The sequence below is a fragment of the Eretmochelys imbricata genome, chromosome 9 (genome assembly GCF_965152235.1).
Source record: "Eretmochelys imbricata isolate rEreImb1 chromosome 9, rEreImb1.hap1, whole genome shotgun sequence".
NCBI lineage: Eukaryota > Metazoa > Chordata > Testudines > Cheloniidae > Eretmochelys > Eretmochelys imbricata.
This window is the reverse complement of record NC_135580.1, coordinates 47,298,661-47,317,971: the sequence shown is the minus strand read 5'-3', so window position 1 is coordinate 47,317,971 and position 19,311 is coordinate 47,298,661. Positions and strand designations below refer to the sequence as shown.

The following is a 19,311-nucleotide window of genomic DNA, read 5'->3' as shown; positions in this document are numbered from 1 at the left end:
GGTCAAAGAGGGTCTTGCATTTAACATAGTCCTTAGAAGCCTCCCCTAGGGGAATGGAGCAAATGGAAGGTTGTGGCCTGGTTGGGGAGTGAATCCGGGACTGGCTGAGCTCACAGAGAACTAAAGTTAATGATGCAGATACCCTGCAATGTAAAACATCCTGATTTTTGCCTGGAAACTAGTTCAGAGTTCATCAGGGTGGCAGAGTCCTGATGAAGACACATTCTACTTCCATTGTTCAATACACAGTTTAAAATATTGCGAAGGAGATGGTGGAGGCTAATGGGATTTCAAAAGTGTCAAGCCCTGGCATAACTGTTCTATTTTGTTAGTCTCTAAGATGCCACAAGTCCTCCTTTTCTTTTGGTCTACTTTTGAAGTTAATGGTAAAACTCCCAGTGGGAGCAGAGTTAAGCCAATGCTGACCACTTCTGAAAATCACACCCTGAATGGCTGCTCCTAAGAATGTTACCTAGATTTTTCAGACCAAGCCATTGTACCTGAATTCCTGTTTGTGAACAGTTAACTGAATTGCTGAAGAACTATTGTGCTCTCAAGATATTAATACTTTTCTATTCTTTTTTTAAAAAACCACATAGGCCCAGTAGAATGCAGAAAGAATGAAACACAATAGTTCAGGTCCTCAGCTGACACAAATCACAGTAGCTCCACTGAAGTCAATTGACACCAGCTAAGATTCTGGCACAGTATTTCTATAACACATTGTCAGAAAGCTGTCACTCCAGAGGCCCAGACACTGTAGAGAAGGTGCTTTGGTTGATGATTCCCTTCACATAGTTCAGCATTTTTCCCCTTGCTCGCCATTCCTTAATTCACTGGTCTCTACTGCGCTTTGGGCATTGAACTAGTTTTCTGTCATGACCGTGTCTATTTTAGGGAGACTACAGAAGAGATAACAGAGTCTCCAAGGGGATTTCCTCCGTGAAGCTGAAACGTTCCTCAAAGTTGACAGGAAAGGTAAGAGGCAGACATCAATGTAGCTTTCCCCATGTATCTTTGCCAGGCCTCCTGCCTCCCCATGCTGACAAGCACTATGGGCTGCCTGTCCCCGGGCTAAAAATTCTCTCCCCAGGCAGCTCCAGGGCCAGCTGTTCCCTGTGTATGGAACTCTGCTACTTTCCACTGAGGTTATTTATATCCTGACAGGTCCCCCTTCCTCCAGCCCTGCCAGCCCTTCCTGCTCCTGTTGAAGGGCAGCTCTTCTGCACAGCGAGCCCTGCATTATTAACAGTTGTATTATATAGGGTGCCTAAAGGCCTCGCTCGGGGCCCCATTGTGCTATGTGCTGCACAGATACAGTGAGTGTTCTACCTTCAACAGCTTACAATCCTCCCCTGCCTCCTCTTAGGCAATTCCTCCAGAGCAGAGACTGTGCATCCTTTTCCACTCAGTGAGGAAAATCTTTCCCTCTCATGCACCTTTGAACAATCCCCAGGCCCTATTGTGCTTACACTAGGTGGTTCAAATTTAGATTTTCTCCAGTCCTTTTCTGAAGGACAATCCCTCCCCCAGTTCTCGCTCACAGATGTCTTAGCCTCTTCTAATCCTTGCAACTGGGAGATTCCAGGCTGAGCTTCCTACCCTTCCAGAGCAAGGACAGGCCTTTCTTGCACCAGGACATTGAACTAGAGCTGGTTGAAAAACAACAAATGTCATAAAAATGTCCAAATTGTTTCTATTTTGCAGTGTTTAAAATGAACCCGTACCCATTTTTCACCACTTTTCTAATTGAAATTTGCATTGATAGCGTTACTGAAAATTGCCATTTACCAGTTTTCAGTAAATGAAAAAAAAATTGATATGTTTGATAGAAAATGTAGTGAAAAGCTTCACACACAAAATAAATGTAGAAAACCAAAGTTATTTGCACTATTTGTCATTGTTTGTGAAAAGACCATTTTTTCAAGAAAAAAAATTGAAAAATTTCAACCAACTTAATTGTTAACACTGTTCAGAAGGGAAGGACACCATCCCACCCCCAGACTCACACAGTTTGGTATGACTAATACGAAGTCCTGTGTTCTATTTTCCCATTCCCAGTGTTCAGGCTTCAGATGAGAAGGTGATGCTAGTATTTCATTTTACTTATTTTAGACAAACTACTCTTTGAAAGAGAATGACTAGGGACAGCAGTCCTTAGGCCAGTCACAATGTCTGAACAGCTCTACTGAGCACATAACATAGTGTAGCGCATTGGCTTTGGGTGCATGAATGAAGAAAGGAGTCTGCTTGCTAGTGCATGGTTCACTGAAAGGATAAGGGACCTATCACTAACACCAGCTAGAAGAGTTCTGCTTTGGGGAGGGATAGCTCAGTGGTTTGAGCATTGGCCTGCTGAACCCAGGGTTGTGAGTTCAATCCTTGAGGGGGCCATTTAGGGATCTGGGGAAAAAATTGGGGATTGGTCCTGCTTTGAGCAGGGGGTTGGACTGGATGACCTCCTGAGGTCCCTTACAACCCTGATATTCTATGATTTGGCACTAGAGGGAAAGGTTTCTGCGGTGGAAAATGAAGGAGCAGCTTTCTGGCTCTTCAGAGATGTTCTTTAATAACTGTCTCAGTTGATGCAGAACATAGATCCTTTATATCTATCTAGATCAGGGGTGGGCACACTTTTTGGCTCGAGGGCCGCATTGGGGTGCAAAACTGTATGGAGGGCCGGGTAGGGAAGGCTGTGCCTCCCCAAATAGCCTGGCCCCCCTCCCACTATCCGACACCTGCCACTTCCCGCCCCCTGACTGCCCCCCTCAGAACCCCTGATCCATCCAACCCCCCCTGCTCCTTGTCCCCTGACCGCCCCCTCCTGGGATCCCCGCTCCTAACTGCCCCCCCAGGACCCCACCCCCTATCCAACCCCCCTGCTCCTTGTCCCCTGACTGCCCCCCAGAACCCCTTGCCCCTTATCCAACCCCCTGGCCCCGGCCCCGGCCCAGCGCCCTTACAATACCGCTCAGAGCAGCATGTCTGGCAGCCACACCATGCGGTTGGAGCCAGACACGCTGCCGCACTGCCCTGCATGAGTGCGCAGCACCACTGCCCAGAACACTGCCCGCACAGCTGTAGGGGAGGGAGTAACAGCAGGGGAGGGGCCGGGGGCTAGCCTCCCGGGCCAGGAGCTCAGGGGCCGGGTAGGTTGGTCCCGCGGGCCAGAGTTTGCCCACCTCTGGTCTAGATGTTTACAGAATACTCATCACTATGGTATATGAGTGCAACAGGGACTTCATGCTATTGCAGAGCCAAAGGTCACAGTAGAGCTAAGTAGAACCAGCTAGTCGGTGAGGGTAATGCTGCAGCAATAAGAAAAGGAGTACTTGTGGCACCTTAGAGACTAACAAATTTATTTGAGCATAAGCTTTCGTGAGCTATAGTACTCCTTTTCTTTTGGTGAATAGAGACTAACACGGCTGCTACTCTGAAAGCTGCAGCAATAGATATTTTGGATTAATTTACATTGAAATAATGATGCTCTGGTCAGCTCTCAGCTGTCACTGGGTTATGCAGGGAATGTTTTGGCTGTAGAGATACAGTAGAGGCATCTATTCCTGGACCCAGTTGCAACTGACTAGTACAAAAGAAGAGCTACTGAGAATCCTGCCTTTCTGTTTCAGGTGGTGAGCCAGCTGAACAGTAGGGAGGAGCTAATCCAGGAGCAGAGCACAATCTTGGATAGACCGATGTCCAACCTTGAAAAAGTGCACTTCATTATCGGCAATGCAATCCTGCGCCCTGCCATCAGGTATGGAACTTGCACCTGTCATCAAAGGCCAGCCACCCACAGCTACAAAACCATTCAGAGCTCTCTTTCCAAATCCTGCTATCAACTCCCATTAACTGAGGAGTTGGGGCTCAATTCATCTCTGAGGAAGTCTGTCTGTCTGTCCAGAGTAACCAGCTACTCCCAAGAGGTTCTCTCACCATTGTCTGCTGGAACCGCCTTCCTCCCTGCCTGCCTGTCCTGCCATTTTTGATGAGATCAGTGTCCATCTTACTGGTTCTCTCACCTATATCAACCTCTATCGCTGAACATCTCAGGGGTATGCAGTAGGGCCTGCTTTTGTGCTGTGGCCTGCCAAAAGCTCAAATGTCCGATACAACACCAGGTTTAGAAAATCTGACCTAAGAGGAAAGGTTGAAAGAATTGGGCATGTTTAGTCTAGCGAAGGGGGGGACATGCCAAGAGTTTCAAATATGTAAATGGCTGTTATAAAGAGAACTCCGATTAATTGTTCTCCATGTCCACCAAAAGCAGGCCAAGTACTAATTGGCTTAATTAGCATCAAGGGGGATTTAAATTAGATGTCAGGAAAAACATTCTAACTCTGAATTGCGGTTAAGTACTGAACAGGCTTCCAAGGTACATTGTGGAATCCCCATCACCGGAGATATAAGAACACATTAGACAAACAGCTGCCAGGGATGGCCTAGGTTTACTTGGTCCTGCCTCAGCGCAGGAAGCTGGACTAGATGACCACACAAGGTCCTTTCCACCCCTACATTTCTATTATTCTTATTATTATTCTATTATTATACATTATTCTATTATTCTTCACCCTAACTTGGGCTGGGCTGATCCTTTGACTTCAATCGACATACTCCTGGGACAGATCCTCAGCTGGTATAAATTATCTTCAATGGAGCTATTATAGTTTATGCTAGCTGAAAATTGGCCCCCAATGTCCTTGTTTCATACGCTTCCTGCCTATGATCCCAGTGGTTGGGCAGAGCTCCTCTGCCCTGTGTTCTGTGTCCATGTTTCTATCCAGGGAACTAAGTTATTTTAAGAGAGATTTTTAATGTTGCTTCTCTTTTCCCCACTGAAATGTTCATTAGTGCTTTTTGCCCATGCTTCCACTATGCTCTTGCTAGCTTGCATTTTCACAGGTTGTACACTGCCACACTAGTTAACTCCAACATTAGCCATGATTTCTCTGAAAGCTTATTTAAAATCCCAACTACTAGACTCTCTCCCTTGTGTTCTTTCATGATGCCAAGGTGACAACTATCCTGCTTGTTTATATAGAGCCATTCTAAAATAATCTACGCTTTCCCTGGGTCTCTGTCCATGGTGGTCAAAGCCTGCACATTCATGCCTGACGTTTCTGTAGACAATGGAGTGCTTGCCCCATGGGAGCTGGACTGAAACTCCCAAACTCATTTCATATAAGCCACCAAAAGCTGTTGAATGGTAACAGCCTTTGGTCACAGTCAGACTGGACTGGACATAGAATATCAGGGTTGGAAGGGACCTCAGGAGGTCATCTAGTCCAACGTCCTGCTCAAAGCGGGACCAATCTCCAATTTTTACCCCAGATCCCTAAATGGTCCCCTCAAGGATTGAACTCACAACCCTGGGTTTAACAGGCCAATGCTCAAACCACTAAGCTATCCCTCTCCCCCTTGGACATACAACATCCATGGGGACAAGGCACTGTAGGATTAACTTCCTTGTGCAAGAGGCACTGAACTGAGATTCAGAACATCCTGGCTTCCTGTGTGACTTGGGCAAGTCAATCACTCTCTCTGTGCCTCAGATCTCTACCTGTGAGATTGGATGATGATACAGTAATAGTTCCTACCTCCGAGCTATCGGGAGGCTGGATTTCTGAATGAGGGGGAGGTGCCTTGAGCACCGTGGAAAAGGAACTAAATAAAATATACTGAGCTGACACAGAGGTAATTTTAAAGAGCTGAAATGGTCAGTCTGAATGCTGCAGGGATCCATCAAGCCACAGTTTGACGGCATAATGTCCATCATTCTCTTTGACAGTGTGATCAGCATGTGTCTTGTTACAGAGATGAGATTTACTGCCAGATCTGCAAGCAGCTCTCTGGAAACAACAACAAGAGCAGTCGAGCTCGAGGCTGGATCCTCCTCTCGCTTTGCCTGGGCTGTTTCCCTCCCTCAGACAAGTTTGTGAAGGTATCGTACCCTCATTTCCTGGACCAGGTCTGGGGGCTTGTTTGTTGTTGTATTTGGCTACAATATGTAGAATTAACTGGTTGCTATAGCGACTGGTGGTAGGATGGAGGCAGAAACTCCCCCACATCGTTACTCCCCCACATCAATACATAAATCTCCCGTATTGTACCCTTCACCCTCCCTCAGACGTAAATACATGAGCCAGAGACTCAGATGCTGCATAGACTTCAGTGCTCTGACTTCATTTGAGTTACTCCAGGTTGCTTCAGAAGCACTATACCAATTTACACCTGCTGAGGATCTGACCCATACTATACATGTTACAGGCATTTGTAATGCGACGGGAGGGGAATAGTTAAAAGTAAAGATCAGTAGCAACTCCCTCACCACAGATTACTCTGCAAGTGTTCCTCCCCTCTCTCTCTGCAAAGCCAAAGACCCAGCCCAAACGGAATGTATGGGGCATGGCCAAGACACGTACATCCCTGCTGTCATTCCATTGATGGCAGTGGGGCCTGATTCTGATCTCATCCACTTGCACAGAGGTGTAATTCCACTGCCTACTTCAATGGCGTTATTAGTGATTTAGGGGAGAGATCCAAATCAGGCCCAGTTACCGCAGGGATGAATTCAACACAACAGGCCTGATTCTGATCTCTTGCTGGTGCAACATAGGAGTAGCTCATTTGAAGTTAAATAAGTAAGTGAGATTGAGTCAGGTCTACTGGCTCCAAAAGTTTCTTTACAGCCCACAGTTGATTACAATGGAGCCTATTTTAGCATCCTGCTCTTCCAATGAATGGTCCCTGATCCTTCAGAGGAAGGTAAAACACCGTAATACCCCTGGCCAGTTGTTCCAGGCTGCATGTTGGAACGGAAATAGTGCCTTTCCTGATTTACAGGGATATGAGCACTCTGCCCCCTGAAGCATGAGGTTTGCAGGAGGCTTCTAGACTGACCTGTGGATTCAGATAACAGGCCAAATTTCCAGAGAGAGTCCTGAGGTCCATGTGCAATTAAGCACCCATGTTTGCATGTGTAGTTACTGCAATTCTGTGCAAACAGTAGGACTGCATGGACAAAGGATGCCCTTGGTATCATGCAGTCGCCAGGCAGGCGCCAGCATTTGCAATAATACTTCCATATCACAGAGTGAGCAATTGGCACAGATCTTACTCCCTGTTGAGGGTTTAGCTCTGCATATCACTACAGATCCTTCTAGTTCAAAATTCCTTGAACTTCACTGAATTGACATGCTAGTGTAAGCTCTGCAGGAGTTGAAGATTGATTTCTCCATAGAAATCTTAATGGATGACTAAGTAGTATGATTAGAAAATGCCAAGAAACCCAGTGCAATGCATTGGCAAGCTGGTTTGGGAAGAGCTATTATAGGATCAGGCTGATCTGATCTACTGGCCCTTGTGAGACACCAGTTCTTTAGCAACATCTGCATTTCCTAATTGTCTCTTATGTTTTGTACATCCAGTACCTGCTGAATTTCATCTGCAATGGGCCCACAGGCTACGCGCCGTATTGTGCTGAGCGGTTGAAGCGCACCTATACCAATGGAGCGCGGACTGAACCTCCCAGCTGGCTGGAGCTACAGGTAGTTTCTCTCTCATCAGCGGGTTCTCAGTTACATATCTGTGTGTTCATGTTGAATGGTATTTACTTGTCTTCACTTGCTGATCTTTCCAAGTCCAGGAACTGAAAGACAGTAAACCTGCTCTGGCTATGCTGTTAGACATGCCCAGTTGTAGTCACTCCTTGCCAGGTGGAGTAACAAAATCAGGACTTTGTCATAATGCATCAGATCCATAAGATGGGTGACCAGTTGTGTGCTGCTGCATTTGCTGTCCTTTTGATGAAGCTGCAAGATGGGTGTGGAGCTGGTTTTTATTCTCTTTTCCTTTGTATGGGCCCTGCAGACTGAGGCCAGGCCTACACTAAAAAGTTAGGTCGACCCAGCTACATTGCTCAGGGGTGTGTAAAGTCCTCAAATGCAAGTATTCTTCTGTCAAACTAGATACTGCCTCTGGGGGAGATGGATTAACTACAGCAAGGGGAGAGCCTCTCCCATCACTGTAGTGAGTGTCTACACTGATGCACTACCGCAGCATTTCTAGTGAAGACGTAACCTCACTTAATGAGCTGAGATCTCGAACGTGATTGTGATCATGGTGTAAAGTTGGTGCAGAGAGAGCTCTTAAATCTAAATGACTCCTCCATTCTCCTTGGGAAAGTGGGGTCTGCCTCTGATTCTTCTCATTCACTTAATTCTGGCTAACAGGCAACAAAGCAGAAGAAACCCATTGTATTTAATGTCACCTTGATGAATGGCCAAAGCATCACGGTTCCTGCAGATTCAGCCTCCATTGCCAAAGAGATCTGCCAGTTGGTAGCTGATAAAATGACGCTGAAGGACACGTTTGGTTTTTCACTCTACATTGCTGTGTATGACAAGGTAAAGTATTGAAATCCATCCTGAAATCCTCAAACTCTCCCCAGGAATGGCCTCTAATAACCCTCCAGAAGCTCCTCCCAAGGGAATGACCTCGAATAGTCTTCCACAAGCTCCACACTGGGAATCTCCTCTAATATCTGTCCCACCTGGCTGAGGACTCCCTTACAGCACTGGTTCTACTCTCTTGCTTTTTGTCACTTCCAACGGCTGACAGTTCCCCTCCATTTGCCCTGCTCGGGCATTCTTGTTTTCCATCATAGATATTCCCCTCTCACTGCTGTCAGTACTTCTCAGCCCTACACAGGGGAGAGTTCCATTTTCCACGCTCCAAGTCCTAGGAGCTGCTGATGCATTTTGCCATCAGTGGGCGCTTAACCCAAACTTTGGAACAGTTGCCTGCAGTCCCCATGAGGCACAGCCCTGTAATTCACATGCTGTCACTCTGCACATCCTTTCCCCCTATATTGTTATGCTAATGAAGTACTGGCTTAGAGCAGCATGTGGTCTGGGTGCTCAGAGTTGGGCTCTAAACTCAATGGGCTGAACTCAGAAGTGACACCATTGTGTAAAATAAACCACCAATGCAAGTGCAGGTAAGTGGGTGTATGCTAAACCCTGAGGGGGCAGAGGTGCATGGCTGTAGCAGGAAAAGCAAAAAGATGGGTGTATGATAAAGCAGTCCTACTCCTGGACCCCCATACCTTTACCTTCCTGGTTGTTTTTCCAGACACCAACCTGCCCTTCCATGCCCTGGTGTGTAAGTTACACCCACTTACTAGCGTGTAACTTGCCCAGTCCCATCCAGGACCCCTCTGAACTAGCCCACCGTATGAACTGATGTGTCTGGGACATCTTCGTTGTTAGCAGACAGGGGCGTGCTAGTCTATTGTCACTCACTAAATTACAAATCAGACCTTTCCCTGAAACGGATTATCCCTCTGCTCTTAGGTTTGGTCACTGGGTAGCGGCCGGGATCATATCATGGATGCCATCTCCCAGTGCGAGCAGCTGGTGAAGGAGCAGGGTGCCCATGAACGCAACACCCCATGGCGCCTCTACTTTCGGAAAGAGATCTTCACTCCCTGGCACAACTCGAAGGAAGATCCAGTCAGCACGGAGCTCATTTACCACCAGATCATTCGCGGGATCCGGTTTGGAGAATACCGCTGTGAGAAGGTGGGGTTCCTGACTGCCCTTTGCATGGGGGCAGTAGGACATAGGGGCTTCCAAAGGGGATAAGCAGAGGAGGGCAGGCTGATGGAGGTGTGTCCAACCACCCTCTCAACAGGCACTTTTCCAAAAGACGGTGCCAGCAGCCTGGCCAGAGTATGATCTAAGGTAAGCTGCATCTGCCAGCTCACGTTGGATGCTACACACACGCCCTGAGGAGTTGCTTGGGTTCTATTTTAATATGGACTTGATTGTCCTGCTTGGCACTGTGACCGCATCCTAGGTCACTCTCTTCCTACTATATTGCTGCCTACGGCAGCCATGCTGAGAGCAGAAAAATGACTGTTGCTATACTGACTCCAGACCGTGTAGTGTTGGATCAGAATACCCAGCTCTTGTATAGCATGTCTTGTCAGTAGATCTCAAAGGGTGGTAGGACTCAGCTATGACTTTCCAGGCTTCATTTAACTAGCTGAATTGTTGCAGGAGGAGGATTTGGTGGAAGTAGGAGCAAAATATTGCTACATTCAGTTTGGGGACTCCATCCACAATGAGCTGGTCCAGAAGCTACTCCAGGACTTCATCCCAGCCAAGCTGCTGAAGTCAAAGCCCCAGGAGAAGTGGGTGAGCCTCATAACGTATGCACATGCCAAGGTACGGACCTCGCATAACACTGTGAATTGATCTTGAGCCTCCAAGACCCTGTGTTAAGCTCCAGCTTCTACTTCTTTAATTAATGAATTCCATTAATAACATGCCCATTGGTGTGAGGTGTCCCAAGGAGCAGTAGTGAGAGGAGCGCTGGCTGGTGCCTAGAGATTTGTCAGAGAGCAGTAAGAAGCATCTCCATGCATGTGCCCTGCATGGTTCATTAGGGAGGAGCAGGAAGAGGGGCCATGCTGTCTCCTCTGGGAGCAGAAAGAGGCAGTACAGTTTATTTCTGCAGCCACTCAGGGGGTTTCTTAAAGAGTCACCACTGGTGGCTGCTATGGCGATTGATTCAGAGTAGACACAACATGGGATGGTTGGCGTTCATGCATTTTACGCTCCCTGTTCTATTGGCAAGATGGATTATACTGATTAATTGTATTAGTATTTCTATGACACCCACTGTGTGTTAAACCCTTGACAGACAACTAAGGAGATGAGATCCCAGTCCAGGGGAGCTTAGAATCCAAATAGCTGCCTGTGCCATTAGCCGTGTCTGAATGGGACAGCTCGGGTCCATGGAGACTGCCTGGGGTTTGATTTTTTGCAGATGAAATTGGGCCCAATCCTGCAAATTGCTGAACTCCCTAAGAAGTCCAGGGAGTTGAGGACTCTCTGCACCTTGCAGCGTTGGTCCTGCTCCTTGTGTGTCTTTGGATGTTGCTCTTCAGTATGTGTACCCTGGATCTACATAAAAGAAGCCATGGCCTTGTTTTTGTGTTGTAGGCCCCATACACTCAGGACCGGCTTTCCCCTCAGAGCGTGAAGGAGCAGCTAGTGGATTTTGCCCGTTTTCAGTGGCCTTTGCTCTTTTCTAGGTTCTTTGAAGTCACCAGATTTTCAGGTAACATCAGCAGTGAGTGGGTAAGGGGATAGGAACAGGATAAAGAGAGAAGGGCTGAACAATATCTATAGATGGGCTATTTCTGCCTTTCCAGGGCCCAGTCTGCCCAAGAACCACTTCATAGTAGCCATTAACTGGAAAGGGATCTGCTTCCTAGATGAGTCAGAAAAGCGGCTCCTCGATCTGTCCTTCCCAGAAATCACTGGAATACACACCAACAGGTTAGTCCCCTGGATTGGCACGATCCAGAGAAAACAGCTGCCTCTCAGCTTAGACTCAGCCAACGGCTCTCCATGGAGGATGGAGATTCTCTTCCCCTCGCTCCCCGAGAAAGATGGTTGTTCTGAGTCTGGGTCAGCATCCATCCTTGGGACACGTTCAGAAAGTTTCTGAATGAATGAACTTCCCCAGTCAGTCCAGGGAAAGATCATCCTTCCAGGTCAGGACTGAGGTGCATTAGTGTGAGGGAAGCCTTACATTGAATTAATTCACTGCTCACTCCAGGAGACGGATGCTCCTCAGTGCCTAGAATGAGGTAACTTTGCGGAGACACATGGGGCAGCTGAACCAACATGTGATGCTCTCAAGAGAGAGTGAGCCAGAGTTTCACTCACCTACTTTCGAGAAGTTGAGTCAGGAGCTCCTAACTCCTGTTAGTGCTAATGCATGCCCAGGAAGTTCCTGCCCCTGTGGGGAGGCTTTGCCTGCCTTGAGCTGCAGATAGAGGGCTGTGTATGGATGTAGCAAAAAGGTGATACAAGCTTTGCAGATGTTCCAGTAACAAACCACTCTGGATCCACAGGGCAGTGAAGTCTTTTGGGCAGAGCTGCACTCTCATCACGCTGCGGGCAGAGGAGTTTGTCCTGACGTCTGTCCACAGCATTGTCATCGCGGAGCTAGTGGTCCTGTTTCTGGAAGGACTGAAGAAGAGGTCCCAGTATGCTGTGGCCATGCAGGAGAGCAAGCAGCAAGGTTAGTCTGACAAGCCTTCTCTTGGGCAGGAAGAAGTCTTGTGACCCCCAGTAAGCACTCAAAAGAGCTAAAAGAGAAGCAGGAAAGCTCAAGGAGACAGAAACTTTACTCCAGGAAGAGTCAGTAATGATCACAATGAGCCAGCATGTCAGGCACCATGGTTCAGGCCTCCCTGAAATCAACAAATCGACCTTCCTTCCCCCTTCGCTGCTGTTTGCTTCTCTTGGACACTGCATAGTCCAGGAACTCCACCTGCCACATTCACTTAATTCTCATTCGTGAGCTCTTTTCCCTGCATCATTGCCAGTCCCAGGGACCCATTCTGCTCCCATCACAATCAATGTAAGTTTTGCTATTGACCTCAGTGGGAGCAGGCGCAGGCTGCCAGAGGACGTGTCAGTGTCTGCTCTAAAACGTGCTATTGTATGATCAGCCATTGTTACACAAATTGCTTCCTACTGGTAACTGAGCCCAGGCCTTGCAAACTCATTTTACTTGTCTTTATGATTGAAATCCCCTGTATTTTCTTCTGACATTATAAAGCCTAAATAGGATACTATAGCTCTCTTTGTTTCCAGGGGACCCTGCCATTCTGCCCTTCAAGAAGGGGGACTTGCTGATTCTGACCCAGGACAAAGGGCTGGAAGGAAATCATGGTGACTGGGCCTATGCTCAAAATGAAAGGACTGCCAAGATGGGGATTGTGTCTTTAGAAGCAATCTATATCATCCCTTCCATTGCAAAACCATCTAGCCAAGTGCTGGTAAGGAGCATGTGCTGGGGACACAGACAATAATAGAATGGTCTCCAGGCCTTGCAGACCCAGGGGTGAATGGCATGACAGTACTGAATGCGACTGTTCATTGGAATATGAGTGGTCCTCCCAACTTAGACCAGGTTGATGCCTTTCATAGGAGCAACAAATGAGTCAGAATTAAATGCAAAAACAAAGACAAAACAAACAAAACCCTTAGTCCAACAGTGAGGATGAGATTTCAGTTGCACAAAAGGCATAAGTTTCCAGATGATGGCACATATAGCAGCCATAACTCCATGCCCTCTGTCTTTGTATGACTTTATACAGTTAATGGTAACATAGGCGCTGACTTCCACTGTTCCCTGGGGGTGCTCGACCCCACCCCTGGATCCCCTTGCCCCACCCCCATTCCACCCCTTTCTCCCAAATCCCTGCCCCTGCCCGCCTCTTCTCCGCCTCCTCCCCTGAGCATGCCGTGTCCCCGCTCCTCCCCCCTGGAAAGTCCGAAGCGCCGCCAAACAGCTGTTTGGCAGCGGAAAGTGCTGGGAGGTAGGCGGAGGAGCAGGGACGTGGAGAAGAGGCGGGGCAGGGGTGGGGACTTGTGTGTGCAGTTGAATTCCCAGACTTTTGTGCTGAATGTTGGATTAATGCCATGATTTGGGCTATTTCTGCCTTTTATAAAAAACCAAAACAAACCCCAAAGCCCCAGCGCATTTTTCGTAACTATTTGTTGCAAATACAGTCAGTGGATTTACTTAGCTGACGGGTCCCATCTTGCTGCAGGCTGGCTGATTGGAAATACAGGTCTACAAACAGATGGGAGCCGCTCCCATCTCAGAACATTGTGTTAAAGGAACACACCTAACAGGCACCCAGCACAAGTTTCACCCTAATCACCATCTTCCCACTGATGAATTGGCTATCCCAGTTTTAGAGAGTTGCTATATTTTGTACTGTACAAGAGGATTAAAGGGGACTGTTATGGGGCACACTTAACGCTGGGGCACCCGCTCCTGGCTGTTCTGGGGATTAGCTCCTTCCAGCACCCCCTTCTGCTGCTCGTTCACGTGCCCTGCCATCTTTGTCTGCAACTCAGGATGCTCTCTTCATGGCTTGCTCTTTGTGACTTGGCCCTCGAGCTAGGTTAATATGGGCCTCCCCTTCCAGGATAGCAGACTCCTATTGGACAACTGTCCCATGCAGGCTTTGTTCCACTGCCCAGCCTGTGCCACTTCCCCAGTGGCTGGTAGGGGAACCCAGGGAACCTATGTCTAGCAACTGTGGACTGCTTTTTCCAAGATCCTGTTGCTATATTCCTGGACTCCTGCCTACATCTTCTGGCTTCCCCCTCTCTGGATTTACCAACCCAAATTCCCTCCTCCCAGGAAGTAACTACAGACTACTTAATTCCATAGCCCCAAACACACCTCCCTTCTCCGAGGCAGGGAGGAAGTAAGCACAGACTACTTACCGTGAAGCCCCTTTCTGCTCCCCATTTCCTGGCTTTATACAAATCCTATCTGTTCCTTCTCAGCTGGGCTCCATTATCAACCAACCTTTCAATCCCTGGTTCCTCACCAGATGCAGTCTATCAGGTTAATTAACCTAATTTAACCTGCTCTGACTTGTGCACAGGAGGACTCCCCATCCCAGTGACCTACTGAAAGATGAATCAGACAAAAAGGAGGTGGATTTCTAATGAGTGCTGTGCTGGCATTAATCAAGACTGACTCCAGCACTTGCTGTCTGTGTTTGGGTCTACCTAAGAATGTAATTCGGCTGCTTTCTTGAGCCTCTGCAGATTCCCAACACTATTGCAGCAGAGAATAATTGAGCGTGGTGTACAATGCCATTTGTGTGTATCCAGTGATAATAATGTCAAAATGTTTGCACAGAGCCCTGTAATAGTGTGAAGTCTCTGTGTATTTCCAGAGCTTGCTGATGATGTCACCCGATCAGAGGAGGTTGGCATCACTGAATTCCCGCACGGAGGAGGCGGAGGAAGAGGAAGTGAAAGTGAAGCCCTACACACTTGAGGAGTTTTCCTATGAGTACTTCAGGTAAAGCTCCCTGTACCTGGAGAGACTGCTCAGAGCAGGACTCTGGAAAAAGGGTTCATGTCTGACTGATTGAAACAAACCCTTTAACCCTATCATGGGGGTAGCAATGATTCCATGGTGGAACACACCTCTGAGCTACGTTTCCTCTTACTTGTAATGAAGCTGACAGTGGAGTGACTCCAACTAGGTGGAGATTCTGACCCAGGAACTCCTAGTGTCGCCTATCTGCAGGGTGGCCAGACTAGGATGGTCTGAACTGTAATTCTCTTCCTTCCACATAGCACTATTTCTAGCTCCAGGATTTGCCGTGTAACTAACACAGAACTGGGACATGCAGTGTCCTCTCGGGTCCCAGCAGAAGGAGGAAAAATAGTTTTTCAAACCTCTGATGTCTTCTGTGCTTTCCTTCTGCTGATATCTACAAGGATGTGCGGTCACAGTGCATTCCCAGGCCCTGGCAGCCCCATCTACAGTACTAGCTCATCACTCTGGCATAGAGCATGGTCACAGATCAGTTTTCACAGTGCTGGCTTCCTGTTTAATGTTACTACTGATCTAACAGGTCAGAATGAACTATTTCTGTTTCCATTCAGGGTTCCTGAAAAGGAGTCCATCAGCAAGGCTGTCCTCCACAAATCTCACGGGCGCAGCCAGCTGTGGGCACTCTCCAAGGAACCCCTGAAGCAGCCCTTACTGAGGAAGGTGTGTGCAGATCCAGAACTTCGGGACCTTGCTTGCCAGGCTTTCATTGATATCCTTTCATCTCCCCCTCAGCTGGGCGGAGCTGTGTTACTGGTAGGGCAATGGAAAAGCTGCCGGCAGTGATCCATGTCTGTTTCACTTCCTTTAGTCTCATATCCCAGCCATTGTAAATGGGGGGGAGATAGCTATGTAGAGCACATGGGGTTAAGAGAGTGCCATCTTTCCCACAAAGGGAAAAACTGCTCTACTCTACGGCTCAACAGCCCCACCATGGCCTACGACATAGGGTACATCCCGAGGGTCCATCCACCTAAGAGGATCTTGAGGTAGCTGCTGCTAGAATGCACATACAATTTGCCAGCAATTAAGTAATTCCGGTTAGAAAGCATGTGGCTTCCTGCATGATTCCAGAGCTTCTGAACTGTTGGGTGTCCTCCTGCAAGGGTCAGGCAGCTAAAGCCACAGGAGTCATGCAACTGAAAGGACGGTGCTTGTGGAGAAGGTACAAGGAACAGAACAGGGTTCCTCTCACCAATACACACCAGGAGTCTCCCAAGAACCCCTGTGGAATAATCCCAGGAGAGGCATTCTGGTAGAGAGGGTGACAAATCCATGCAGTTAATGGTGACTGTAAAAGCAAGCACAGGTCCTAACTTGGTGGTGGCTATGCTGGGAAGAGAAGGGGTAGGTTCCAGTGGGAGGCACAGCCAGGGGATATGACTGGGCCTCATGTATCTATTGCTTGACTGGCAATGAAGTAACGCCCAGCACCATGGCCAGGATTTGCCCCAAGTCTCTGCTGATTATGTGTCTGTCCCATGCGGACAGTCCTTAACTGTGCCTTCACCCATCATGAAGTTCATGGGGGACTACCCCTCAAAACAGGCACGGTCCTCCGTGGAGCTCACTGACCAGATATTTGTGGCAGCTATCCAGGAGGAGGTGCTGCGGGATGAGATCTATTGTCAGATCATGAAACAGCTGACCGAGAACAGCAACAGGTACCAGGCCCGTGTGCATCTGGCCCCATCCTCCAGTACATGACGGGTGATTCCAATCCAAGATCTGGGGAGCTGCAGCGAGCTGGAATTCCTGCAGCAGCTGTAGTGGGAGGGAATGTCTGCAGGAGCAGCACCCTGGTGCGATGGGCACCCTCCCCTCTCAGCACTATTGGCTGGTGCTTGTGGGGAGCAGATGTAACTGTGGCCCCATCCCTTCTTGAGATGCTAGCACTGTCTGCAGGTTTACTCCCTCGGAGACTGTGGCTGTCTGTGCAGGGGAGTGAGAGGGGAGCCTTTTCCCCTCAGTGCTGGCTATGTAGCTGTGAATGGAGATACGTGGGTCTTGTGTGCCTTTATAACCATTATATTAGAGAATAGTTTGTCCCCCTCCGCCTTCCCATCCAGCCCCCCACCAAGTTTAGCTTCCCTGCTGTAAGGGTCATGTTAGCACACGGTTGTCACTGGATCTTCTGTTGGCTTCCCCTCATTCTGATTGTTATGTATTACTTTACAGCGCCTTGCAGAATAGATGAATGGCACAGGCTCCCTGCCCAAAGAGCTTGCAGTGGAGTCTCAGACAGGACTCAGGGCAACAAGACAGCAGAGTGGGGCAAGATGGGAAGGATGGGTCACAGCACTAAGGTTTTGTCATGCTGACTCACTTTGTGGAGTCAGGACAGAAACAGGTCCTAAAGGAGTGAGGGGATTTGAATGAGGAGGGGTCTCCTGGTCCAGGGAGGACATTCCACGTGCAGGGAGCTGCAGGAAACAAGGTATGGAGAAGTCTGTGCAACAAAGCAGCAAGAGATTCACTGAGTCTGGCATCATTAGCAGATCAGGGTGGGCAGAGGCAATACACCTGGGGCCAGACTGTCAAGAGAGCTCAGCTCCCATTTAGGCATCAGAGTTAGTGGCTAGGTTTTCCAAAGAGATCTACATGGTGAGCTGCTGGGGGCGGAGCAGGTTTGAGAACAAGGCCCCATGAGATGTGAAAGCAGCCCCCCAAGCATAAGACCCAGCAGCTTCCTGTCCCAGAGAGAGTGGCTCAGGAGGCTGTTGTATAAAACAAAAACAAGATTAATACATGTGAGAGCAACACATTCTGTTACATTCCTTGTCTGGCAGGGAGAGACTCTTACTGCTACTGTTTCCTCTAGTAGCAGTCATCAGTGATGGGTCAGAATCACGTTCCAGTGTGATAAGTGGAATGTACGAACATAGGCAAGAATAACCATTTCAGAACAAACAAATACACAGCATGCACTAGAGATGGTTTGCTATCTTGGGGCAGGGATTTGCCTACACCTCATTGTCATGTAAATAGCTTGTAAGTCTAAACTGTTTCTAGGTTAACATTTGGCCTCACAGTTATAACCACTGGTGACATTCCATGGATCACAGTCAGTACCACAGTGTTATTGTGGTTTCTAGAACTGCAGGCTGTCAAGACAACACATTACACCTAGACCCCGCACCATGGCAGTCCATCCAGGCAGGCTGGGCACAACTCCCTTCAGAGCTCATTGGTGCCACTTAGAACACTGCTCATAAAGGATTTAAAAATTACACAAGGCATAATGATCAAACCAGATCACTTTGGAAGGGAGCAAGGCAGCATGATCTAGTGGTTAGAGGATGAAACAGGCAGGCAGGAGTTCTAGGTTCTCTTCTTGACTGCATCTGGCTTGCAGCGTGACAATGAAGAAGTCTCTGAATCAAGCTGTGCCTCAGTTTCCCCATCTTTAAAATTGTAGTTAGAGTTACCTATTTCTCAGGGGTGTCGTATGGCTCAATCTCATAGAAAGGATTGCTATACAAGTGCAGAGTATTATTATTATTAATTATTTCACCAACAAACAGGGTTTGCCAGCCTGCAGCGTTGCATCAGTGCACCAGTCAGAACTGACTCTTCCATCTGGGCATGTGCTTTACCATGATGGTGCTGCAAGTGGAATGGTGGTGTACTTCGCATACAAATAGCTGTATAATGGTGTAGGAGTGGGTGCCTGTCCCTCCCTGTCAATCTCAAAGGCCACACCCCCTCACTCTCAGGTCCCTCTCTAGGCAAGGATTATTGGGAGATTTAGCAGTCTCTAAAGCTCTGGCCCTCTAGGCAGGGCCAAGTGGCAGGTAGTCCAGGGCTCTGGCTGCAGGCAGGGCACCGTGCCACACAGCTAGGGGCTCATGCAGATGGCAGACAAATGCAGGCCTCTTGGCCTAAGATGGGGAAGTTACCACCCCTGGGACGGGATTTCAGGGGGTAGGGGAACCCCAGCCCACCCTACTCCACTGGGTCAATGGGGATCCTACCGCAACACACTGACCAGTACTTAGGTAATACCACAACCAGAGTAGAGTCTGGTGTCCCTGAGCTACTTCCTACACTCTTCTCATGCTGTACCTGTGCGTTGGGGTTGTCCTCAGTCTCCCTGGGATATACTGCTAACAGCAGTCCCAGCAACTTCTCAGCATCCCTGGCATCAGGCAGCGCCTCTGGGTCCTCAGTGCTGTTAAGGTCTCTCTCAGGCTCGAGCCCCAGCAGCAAGCAAGAGGCATCCACCTCCTCCAGTGATTCCAGCCCAACTGAGCTAGAGGGCCCGCCCTTTATACTTCCTGTCCCACCCCTCTGCTTCTGGTGGGGCAGTTGTGGGTGTCCTGGCTCCATTCATGAGGGAATGGGCAGGGTTCCCTC

General features: G+C 48.4%; 1 protein-coding gene across 1 annotated transcript in view; it reads left to right on the top strand.

Moving 5' to 3' along the window:
- MYO7B (myosin VIIB) overlaps positions 1-19,311 on the top strand; it is a 79,155-nt gene that overhangs the window by 43,246 nt on the left and 16,598 nt on the right. The window contains exons 25-38 of the mRNA XM_077826215.1: positions 898-978; positions 3,630-3,757; positions 5,815-5,941; positions 7,428-7,547; positions 8,232-8,405; positions 9,354-9,581; positions 10,062-10,229; positions 11,010-11,127; positions 11,222-11,348; positions 11,930-12,099; positions 12,678-12,862; positions 14,789-14,916; positions 15,510-15,667; positions 16,466-16,619. Coding sequence (XP_077682341.1) covers positions 898-978; positions 3,630-3,757; positions 5,815-5,941; positions 7,428-7,547; positions 8,232-8,405; positions 9,354-9,581; positions 10,062-10,229; positions 11,010-11,127; positions 11,222-11,348; positions 11,930-12,099; positions 12,678-12,862; positions 14,789-14,916; positions 15,510-15,667; positions 16,466-16,619 — 2,066 coding nt within the window. The remainder of the gene's footprint in view (positions 1-897; positions 979-3,629; positions 3,758-5,814; positions 5,942-7,427; positions 7,548-8,231; positions 8,406-9,353; positions 9,582-10,061; positions 10,230-11,009; positions 11,128-11,221; positions 11,349-11,929; positions 12,100-12,677; positions 12,863-14,788; positions 14,917-15,509; positions 15,668-16,465; positions 16,620-19,311) is intronic.